Genomic DNA, 10,703 nt, shown 5'->3' on the forward strand with positions numbered 1-10,703 from the left:
AAGCATCTGAGTGATTATTTTATATGTGAATTGTGGGACTGCGGGGCTTGGGGAAGCTGGAGAGAAGCCCTCCAGCAACAGGGATGAGTACTGGGGGGGGGGGGTTGTACCCAGAGTGTTCTGTTGATTAAGTGTTAAGGGAAAGGGATTTGTACTAATTCTGCTGGCACACCCCAGACTGTAAAAGTTACAACCGCTTTTATATGTGCCCTCAGTTCAGAAGTGAAAGACGTCACCTTTGCATATGTGGGGATAGGAGAAGCGTAGGACGCCCAAGGGTTGGCTGCCACCTACGGGTTCACCCACCTCTTGGGTTCCTGGATCGTGTTCCCTGAGGATAAGGGGAACTCCTGTGTGGTTATGGAACACACTCACATGCACTTTCTCACCTAGTCCTCTCGGGGTCCCGGGCAAGGCCAGCACCCTGCGCTGCTCTCATACCCAGTAAGATGTGGAGTTAGAGTGAGTGCTGAGCTAAGTCTCTGGCCTCAAAGTGCTTCTCCTGCAGTAAGGGGATGCGATGCGGTCCAAGCTGAACGATGGGCTGGGTCTTCCGTGTACCCCTCAGGGCTCTGGAAGGCGAGGCCCATCGAGTGTTGTTTGGCTTTGTGCCTGAGACACCAGAAGAGCTCCAGGTCATGCCAGGGAACATCGTCTTCGTCTTGAAGAAGGGCAGTGACAACTGGGCCACGGTCATGTTCAATGGACAGGTATGTGGAGGGTCAGGGGGAGGTGCTAAGGGTCCCAGCAGCAAAGGGCAGAGCTTTTCCGTGGGACGGTACCTGCGGCATGATTTGCAGACCTGCCACGGGCCGTCGTCTGTGTGCCGGCCCTCCGCGTGGCTGCAGACTGTTCTGAGTCGTGGGTACTAATGAGTCTTTGTTTTCCCTTCTGGATTCTGGGATGTGACTCCGCAGAAGGGCCTTGTCCCTTGCAACTACCTGGAGCCAGTGGAGCTTAGGATTCATCCCCAGTCGCAGCCCCAGGTAATGCAGTGCCAAGGTCTAGCCCACCCCTCTCACCCTTCACACAACTCTCTTGAGGGAAGAAAGTGTGAAGGGGGTGGGCTCCCTGTCATGGAAGGAAGACTCACTGGCTCTGGGCCACTTGAGCAGGTATCAGATGCCTAGAGCTGAACCTGGACATGAGAGTGAAAGATCAGCCATGCCGAGCGGAGGGGACTGTTAGGAATCCACCGGATCCTCTCCTCCACCCCGCTACCCTGGGAGTTCTCCCGGTCAGGGAGACTTAGGAAGCAAAGCCTAAGCCTTCGAGCTAGGTGTTCCCAGGGAGAAAGGTCAACGTGTTGGTTGGTACAATGCCATTTAAAATAAAATAAAGGCTGGGGATGTAGCTCGGCTGGCAGAGTGTCTGCGTGGCATGCACAAGGCCCTGAGCTCAGTCCTCAGCACCGAATAAACCAGGCACAGTGGCATGTGCTCCTAACACTTGGAAAGCGGAGGCAGGAGGATCAGAAGCTTGCCATGCTTAGCTACATACAGGGCACTCTGAGGACAGCCTGTGGTCTGTCTCTTCACACTGTGCAACGAGATGCACGTGTGTGGAGCCCTCCCAGGTCAGTCATGAAACTGAGGCGCTTTGAAGTTTCAAACGCCGTGCGGATGGGAAGTGGAATTTTCCCTTTCTCAGTACACTCTGCAGCTGAGACGGAAGCATGGCAATGCCACCCCACGTTGGTGGTTTTCGTCATGGCCGGAAAGAAGGCAAAGGGCCCTGTAGGTGGCCATTAGGATTCTTATTGCTGCTACACGTTAGCCCCCCTTTCCTTCATCATCTCCCTGTGTCGTTATCACCCCAACTTTTAGGAAGTCATTTACAGCCAGCTTCTTTCCGAGGATGCCCTCATGCTTTCGTTTGACTGTCTCCTCTTGTTCCCTCCAGGAGGACACCTCCCCGGAATCCGATATTCCACCCCCTCCTAGTTCCAGCGCCCCAGCAAGATCCCAGTTGTCACCAGGTTGGTGGCCCCGGAGAAGGAGCTCTCTGGGATGCTTCATGATGAATAGCTGCTTTTGTAGCCATCCAGGAAATTCTGGTTTCTTTAGCCAGCATGCCCCTTGGTTTATGACTACATTTATTCGGAGCCCTGTCTGGCCTGCACGGTCATCCCACTGGAATGTGACGCCAGTGCCCTGCCCCCGCCTCCTTAGAAATGAGTGCAGACGAGGGGGCAGTGTGTGCCCGTCATGACAGCAGTCACCGAATGACCGAAACCAGGTCCAGGAGGAGAGGCAGCGGTGACTGCCTTTTCTCACCTCAGCTCTTTTCAAACCACTGAGTTGCATGCTCTCTGCAGAGCTCTGGGGCATTAACAGGGGACCACTCATTGGAAGGTGTGGATGGGAGATCTTTCCAGAAGGATCTCTCCTAAGCCGGGTAGGACTGTCTGGGAAAGCCATAACAACTTTTTGTTACCGGTGAGTTTAAGCAGTTTCTGATGGAGATGACAGAGCTGTCTGTCCATGACAAACTGATTATGCTCCTCTTCTGCATATTTACTTGAAAAAAATTGCAGACCTACAGAAAAGTTGGAAGTAGGGTACAATGAATACTACAATACTTTTCACTTAAACACACCAGTGGTGGGCCAGCAAGATGGCTCCGTAGTTAGAGGCCCTGACTGCACAAACCTGGGGATGACTGCAGTGACCAGATCCTACATAAAGCAGGAAGTAGAGAATCAACTCCACTAAGAAGTTGTCCTCTGGCCTCTATGCATGTCAGAGCACGTTCCCTCCCATCATGCACACACACTAAAACAAACATTTTAAATGTAAACAACATACCAGTACCTTTCTGCCCCTGTGAGTCACCCAAGCACAGCTTCTGCCTAAGGAGTGCATTTCTCACCTCGGACACCGCCTATTCCACATGTAAATACTTCAGTGGCCCCATACGCTGTCCTTCATAGCTTTTTTTGTCCTTACCTTTTCTGTCTGGAGGTTCATGAAAGGACACAACACTGGAGAGATTGAACCACCAGATTCCTAGGCCAAACTTCCCAAGTGATTCTAATAATCAGCTGGGTTTGTGATCAATGGCTCTTACATCTTCGGTGGTAAATAGCTTCTCTTATCCACACCCTGCTGTGTTAATATATTATGCATTTTAAACCACATATATACTCAAAAGCTACAGGACCATGAGATGGTAATGGTTCTGATGTTTCTGCCTGGAGATCGGGCTCATCTCCTGTGGTTTCTCCCTCCCTTGGATCCTACTGGTTGAACTGGCCTGTAGACCCGTCCTCTGATAGCTACCGATATGTAGCTGCCCGGAGGCAGGGACAGGCTTTGCTCACATTTGCGGTCTCCATGCTCTTTCTGAATGAATTCTTAGATGTTAAAGGGTAAGAAGCTGGCACTGTGGGTGGCAGGTACCACCAGGAGCATTTGTTTACCATTTCCTTTTCCATTTAGGTCACAAGCAAAAAGAAGAGCCCAAGGTAATTTCTTCCTTCTGTTTCCAAGGGAAGAAAACGAATGGGTCTGGCTTGGGATGGGGGATGTCTCTTAGGATTGTGGAGTATCACTGAAAAGGGTGGAACCTGACACTGCTTCTACAGGACAGGGACCTCTGCACACGTCATCCTAGCCCCCAGCTGAGCACGTAGCTCAGTAGAAACTACTGTGCCAGTGAGCTGGACCAGAGCCCTCTGACGGCCTCTGGGGAAGGGGGAAGCCAGTTGTTTACAGGCCCCTCTCCTGTTCCCCGGGCCACTCCTGGGTGCTGCACACAAAGTGTCAGGAGGCTGGTAATCCGGGATGCTGCTCTCGGTCCCTAAGATGTCCTCTGTTTCTCCTTCATCAGGAAGTGAAGCTCAGTGTGCCCATGCCCTACATGCTCAAGGTGCATTACAAATACACAGTGGTCATGGAGACTCAGCTTGGCCTTCCCTACAGCCGGCTTCGGGACATGGTGGCTAAGAAACTGATGCTCTTGCCAGAACACACTCAACTGAGGTGAGCTTCGTGAAGGCGGCAGCTGAGGGTGTGGCGGGGGGGGGGGGGTGTCTTGTGCTGAGGCAGAGGGCTGGCTCTGGAGTGCTTTCTGAGCTGATCCTCTCTGCCTTGTTCTTTGCCCATCATCCCTACCAGCTACCGGCCTCGGGACAGCTCCGAGCTTCTGCTCCTGTCTGAAGAAACCATGAAGGATGCCTGGGGCCAAGTGAAAAACTACTGCCTGACCCTTTGGTGTGAGCACACGGTGGTGAGTGGCGGGAGCCAGGGCACTTCAGGCCATTTCCACCAACTGGACTCAGCCTTTGTCCAACCTCTCCTTCAGGCCAGGCAACAGGCTCAGGGATAGGATGTGTGGCTCACAGGCTCACTCAGTCACAGCAGGAAGAGGGTTTCATATGGGTGGACCCACAAGCGGACAGCAAGTGCAAGCTGCCTCCACCAGCTTGGCTGGCTCAAGGATCGTGGCCACCACTTTCAGCAAGGACAGGAGTGACGTCACGGCTAAGCGGAGCTCATAGATACTCCTCACCTTAGGTCGCTGTGAGGGACATTTGAGGGTGACAGAAAAGAGTGAGCATTTATTTCACAAAGGAGATAGCAGCCTTTTCCTGAGACTTGGTATCTACTGACACCTGCCCACGGTCATAGCCTGTGCCGAGTGCACTCTGGGAAGGAGTTCTTAAAAGTCCCCAATGCTCCTATACATGTAGGTATATCAATGTTTGGAAAGCAAGGAAAGGTCAAGGGACCTGACCTAGAGACCAGAGCCGCTTAGGGGTGGAGTACCCGGCTTCACGTCTGTGTTCATCCACCATGCTGTAGTGACAAGACAAGGCCAAGCTGTCCTACTAGCCGTGAAGTCTAGACAGGAGTCACCTGACTTGAAAGTGAGATCCCCAGGAGTCAGGAGCAAAGTTAGAGGCCAGAAGTGACAGTGATGGCGGAACAGTTGAACTCCCCCCCGTTAGTTTCTGGGGGGAAGTTCTTATTGACACTTCTTATTCTGTCCCCAAGGGACACTCCGAGTCTATCTGCCAGCCGATGAGTGGATTTCACACAGAGGGTGACCTTCCTTTTTGATTGCTAAATGGTATATGCTGCACTGGTAATTTCAATTTTTTGTTGGGGAATATTTGCCTAGAAAGGATTCTATTTTAAACGTGAATAATTTCACTTAAAGTGTTCTTAGAAAGTATTACTTTTTCCAATGAGGCCAATCTATTTGCAGCAATATGCACAGATCTCCCCCAAACTCCCAACGTAAGTCTTTTTAGAACTCCATCCAGGCTCATCATTGCTAGTGTTCTCGGCCACTGCTGTCTGTGGAGGCTGTCCCACTAATCAGGAAAAGCAAAGCAAACTGCCATTTACTGTGTATTCTCGGTGCAACATGTATCACCAGCCGAATTCGAGTACTTGTACATCCTCAGAACAGTACTCCTACAGGGTAAGTATTCAGTCAGGGCCGACTGTTACGATGCCACACCTCCTCATTTCATTCTCCAGCTTCCACATCAGGTGTGGAAAGAGGTCCAGAGAGGCTACACTGCTACTCAGGGACCCACAGCTAGTAAACGGAAGCTGGCATAAAAACCTAGGATTGGGTTATAGAGATGGCTCCGCGGTGAATAGCACTGCCCTTCCAGAGGACCTCGGCTCCATTTCCAGTACCCACGTGGCAGCTCACTACCATCTGTTATTCCAGTTCCAGGAAATCTATTGCCCTCTTCTGGTCTCCATGGGCACTAGGCATGCATGTGGCACACAGACATACATCCTGCATGCCAGCAAAACACATAAAAAACAAAAAACAGCCGAGCAGTGGTGGCGCACCCCTTTTAATCCCAGCACCCGGGAGGCAGAGGCCAGTGGATCTCTGTGAGTTCGATGGCCAGCCTGGGCTACAGAGTGAGTTCCACGATAGGCTCCAAAGCTACACAGAGAAACCCTGTCTCGAACAAAACAAAACAAAAAACCAAACCAAACCAAACCAACCAAACAAACAAAAATACTAGATCTGCAGACTCCGTGGGGCTATTCCCACCTCACTGCACTGTCTTACGGAGGACGTGCAGCCAGGAATGGTACCACACATCTAAGCTCAGCACTCAGGAGGCTGAAGAAAGAAGATGACGTCCAGGCAGCCCTGTGCTACCCAGTGAGACCCAGCCTCAGAAATGTTTTAAAAATCATGGTTCTGAAGCTTTAGAGAGGATGAGAATTACCTAGGTCTTAGGAAGGCCGGCTTAGTAGGTTTGAGATGGAGTGCAAAAGCCAAATTTCTAACAAGATCCTCAGTGTCTATGCTAGGGAAAGAGGACCAATTCAATGCCAAGAAATTTAGGGACTGCAGGATGGCTCAACTCCCAGGACCCACATGGTAGAGAGAACTGACTTGTCCAAGTTGTCCTTTGATCTCCACATACACATCATGGCTCACAGACAGACAGACAGACAGACAGACAGACACACACACACACACACACACACACACACACACACACACACACACACACCATAAACTAGATGAACTTATACCACAGACTGCCATTTACTTGTGGCTCAAGTTATCTCCCAATATGAAAGAAAGAACAATATCTACACTACCCTGGGACTATTATAAGATTCAAGTAAGGCAACTTCGGCCTACATAGGGTTCTGCATACCTTTCAGTTTCATTTGCTCAGTCATTTAGTATTTCTAAAATGTTTTAGACCTATGGTAAGTACTGAGCATCAACTGCTTCCATTAGTGGTTTTCAATATTCACTGGCCCCAAAATGAGCAAACTTAATAGTCCCCTTACTATTTCAGGGTGATCAAGGTTTGGTAGATGAACTCAAGGGAAGTGAAAACTCGGATGCCCATACCCGGACAGCAGAGCCTCCGCCTAAGGAAGGAAGCCAAGTGGTAGCAATCTTCAGTTATGAGGGTACTCAGCCGGAAGACCTGGAGTTTGTGAAAGGAGATGTAATCCTGGTGTTATCACATGGTAAGTGCTACTCCAAGTCCACAGACCCAGACTCATGTATCAGCAAAAACAAGGTCAAGGACAGACAGAGGAAAACATCAATTCTTAGTCAATAGTTTCCAGGGACTTCCTAGCTTTTGGTAAAAGGCAGCAAATGCAAGTGTGTGGCGCTCCCCTGCCCATTCCTCTATTAGGCACAAGACTACGACAGCATCTTGACTGTTCCAATATGCACCTGGCTGGAATTGTTCTGCCTTTGCTACAAACCCCAAGCCTTTAACTGTACTTCCAGAGAGAAGGGGAGGGCCCATTCTGCAGTAGAGGCAGCCAGCTGTAAGTGACGTATCTGTTAGGAACCTATAGATTGAAGAGACACACGGACCGGAGAGGTGGCTCAGTGGGTGGCGTGGCCGTGCTTGAGCACAGGGACCCTAGCATCCATGTGAAACACTGGCCATGGCCACATTCGTGCCTGGAACTCCAGCACTGTGGGAGCAGAGGCCGGCAGCTTGGGAGAGCTTGTTGTCACCTCAGCTCCAGACCCAGTGAGAGTCTGGACTAAAGGCTAAGGGGTAGAGGACACCCAACTTCTTCTGGCCCTTGTATGTGCAGAGGCTTGTGCCACACACACACACACAGACACACACACACACACACACACACAGACACACACACACACACACACACACACACACACACACACACACACACACACACAATCTCAGTGATTCTCAAAGTTCATTATACCTAAGCATCCTTTGAAGGGTTGTTTCTTGGCCAGCCTTCCAGAGTCTGGGTCAGATGTGGGGTGAGGCCTACAAATTTGCACTTCTCAGCAGTTCCCAGGTGATACTGGTCTAATATATCAGGAAGCACTGCTGTACTTCAGGTGAGTTGTTGAGCACCAGGAAGGCAAAGTGGTGTATAGCTGATTATAATAGTAAATCCAATAGACCAAGTGAGAGATTTGAAGTTACCTGGGCAGGTGTCTTGGTTTAGGTTTCTATTGCTGTGGTGAGACGCCATGACCATGGCAACTCTTCTAGAGGAAAACATTTAATTGGGGCTGGCTTACAGTTCAGAGGTTTAGTTCATTATCATTGTGGCAGGAAGCATGGCAGCATGCAGGCAGGTATGGCGTTGGCGAGGTATTTGAGAGCTCTACACCTTAACCTGTAGGCAGCAGAAGACGGGGCCACATTGCCTGTAGCTTGAGCATGAGAGCTCAAAGCCTGCCCCCAGAGTGACACACTTCCTCCAACAAGGCCACACCTCCTAATAGTGCCGCTCTGTATGGGCTGAGCATTCTAACTCATGAGCCCATGGGGGTCATATATACAAGTGTGTAGTTTCTCAAAGGAGAAACGTGTTTTCTTTGAAAGGAGATTGAAACATCATTAAGGACTGGGCTTAAGAACACAGCACCAGTGTGTGTTTTTGTGTATGTGGTGGTGGTGTCAGGTAAAATAAGTGAGAATGCACAAGGAAACCCTTAAGACACTATCCTATAACACTTATGGAAGTCTCAGTGGTTTAAGTTGGCAAGTGCCCCTCTGTGTCAGAACTCCATCCTCAGGCTAACAATGGGAGACAGAATTCAGCATACAGTTATAGATGGTTTCCCCAAACTTTAATATGTAGGACTTGCTGGGATCCTCTTCCAATGGACATTGGCTAAGGCTTAGGATTAGTCAGAGATTCTGCATTTCTGATGTTCCTAAGACCCAGGCACACAGATGCCCATGCCCATACCATCAATAGCAAGAATGAAGGTAGTGGTTTGCACTCTCCAGAGGGAACCTGGGGAAAAACTAATGCTTACTCACACTCTACACTACAGATTTTTCTCAAGACAGGGTCTTGAAATAGCTCTGGCTGACCTGGAACTAGGTAGTTTAGGCTGGCCTCGAACTCACTGTCTCCCAAAAATGCAGGGATTAAAGGTGTATGCCACTATGCCTAGCCCAACTATAGAACATCTGAGGAAATGACGTAGGCAAGAAGGTCCTAATGAGATACTCAAATATGACTTTCTGATTGGCTCTGTGGCCTGTTTAGATGGATATAATTAACCTATGTGGTGTGATTCGATGGATATTACTTTCTGGTTGTCCCTGTTCTTAATAAAAATGGAGACAAACAGTTGTAACTGAGTTACTGTGAAGGCTGAGTGTGTATTTAGTCACAGTGCATGTATCTTATTAAAGGGCTATCATGTCTATTTTCACAAATGTACTAAACCCAACTAGCTCCAACTTTTAAGGTGTTGATTAATCACTCACTATAGCATTTAATAGCATGCCCTTTGATGTGATCAAAATGAATTCCAGCAAAGCTTGGGTAAGATGGTTTCTTAAAAAAAAAAATCAACTGGGGATTCAGTCTGTGTATATTTATGGTAATTCATCCTACACTTTACTGTTTATCATAGCTACAACAGAATCTCAGAAGACTGTATGCTCACTTTACCCTCAAATTACTTTCCAGTATTTGTCTGTTGCCAACAAATGGGAAAAGACGAAGATGACTAGGTGTAAGTGCTGACCACTCATGATGCTGCAGTTTTTCCTATATGGTTTTAGTAATCAATGTATACTTTGCTTTTTATCAGTGAATGAAGAATGGCTAGAAGGGGAGTGTAAAGGCAAAGTTGGCATTTTTCCTAAAGCTTTTGTTGAAGAACGTGCAGCCAAGGAGCTGGAAGGCACTCCGGGAGAAGTCTAGGATGCTCCCCAACCTATGAAGCTCAAGAAGTGCTGCTTTTTCAAGACGTGCCCATCTCTGCTGGGCGCTATACAGACACATTCAGAAATGTTCTCTAACAACATTTCCCTATCCGAATTGAACCCGTCACACAGTAACATGAGAATTTGGATGAAGATTTCCTTGTAGATGAGAAGGGGGAGATGAATTTCTGGAAGGGGAATGAAGGGGTCTTCTTGGGTGCTGGCTCCCTAGCTGTGGACTTCATGAGAATTCCTGGAGCAGAATGTCAATGGGTACACCTTTGTTATGAAAATAGAGCAGGAAACCCGGTGTCCAAGCCCAATAGCTGAGTGGGAATATTCTCCCTGTACCTTAAGAATTTGGGTTCCAGAAGCTTAAAGCAAATTTACTTGTAACTCAGAAGGCACACACAGATAACTCATTAAAAAACAAGCTTAGGTTTCATTAAAGAGAAGCTAGACTGAATGAACATTCAGTCCCAAGAATTAAACTCTTAGAATGCTAGCTCCTCATGCCTTCCTTGTCAGATGGACATCTATTATTAAGTTTAATAGTGAACATATGCCACCAGTACTTGAGTGATGAAAAGCTGTGTTCAGGAGGCAGCCTGCAGCCCATTAAGAGAGACATTCTGCTGCTTTACATGTATTATTCAAGACTAACCCACATGATAAAACTCATGCCATTTTGGTGGTCCTTCAGGTTACCTGGGGACAGGGACCGCTGAGCACTAGACCTTGGGACCTTACTGCCCTGCCAAATGGTTTTTCAAACTGTTTTTCAAGTTTGTAGGTGCAAGTGAAAAACAGGTAGGAAATGAAGGTTTTTTTTTTTTTTTTTTTTTTTTTGGGGGGGGGGTGTTTTCCAAGACAGTTCCTGTGTAGCCTTGGCTGTCCTGGAACTCGATCTGTAGACTAGGCTGGTTTCAAACTCAGAGATGGAGTGCTGGGATTAAATGCGTGCACCACCACCACCTGGCAGTGAGTTTTACGTAGAATCACAATCCAGGTGAGAGGTTAGTCA

General features: G+C 48.6%; 1 protein-coding gene across 1 annotated transcript in view; it reads left to right on the top strand.

Moving 5' to 3' along the window:
* Ncf2 (neutrophil cytosolic factor 2) overlaps positions 1-10,184 on the top strand; it is a 31,914-nt gene extending 21,730 nt beyond the window's left edge. Inside the window, exons 8-15 of the mRNA XM_006979927.4 lie at positions 569-710; positions 918-986; positions 1,903-1,978; positions 3,441-3,466; positions 3,832-3,983; positions 4,119-4,230; positions 6,797-6,974; positions 9,565-10,184. Of these exons, the coding sequence (XP_006979989.1) occupies positions 569-710; positions 918-986; positions 1,903-1,978; positions 3,441-3,466; positions 3,832-3,983; positions 4,119-4,230; positions 6,797-6,974; positions 9,565-9,677 (868 nt within the window). The 3' untranslated portion in view covers positions 9,678-10,184. The remainder of the gene's footprint in view (positions 1-568; positions 711-917; positions 987-1,902; positions 1,979-3,440; positions 3,467-3,831; positions 3,984-4,118; positions 4,231-6,796; positions 6,975-9,564) is intronic.
* Positions 10,185-10,703: the final 519 nt, after the last annotated feature.

Source organism: Peromyscus maniculatus, chromosome 11 (genome assembly GCF_049852395.1).
Source record: "Peromyscus maniculatus bairdii isolate BWxNUB_F1_BW_parent chromosome 11, HU_Pman_BW_mat_3.1, whole genome shotgun sequence".
NCBI classification, from domain to species: Eukaryota; Metazoa; Chordata; class Mammalia; order Rodentia; family Cricetidae; genus Peromyscus; species Peromyscus maniculatus.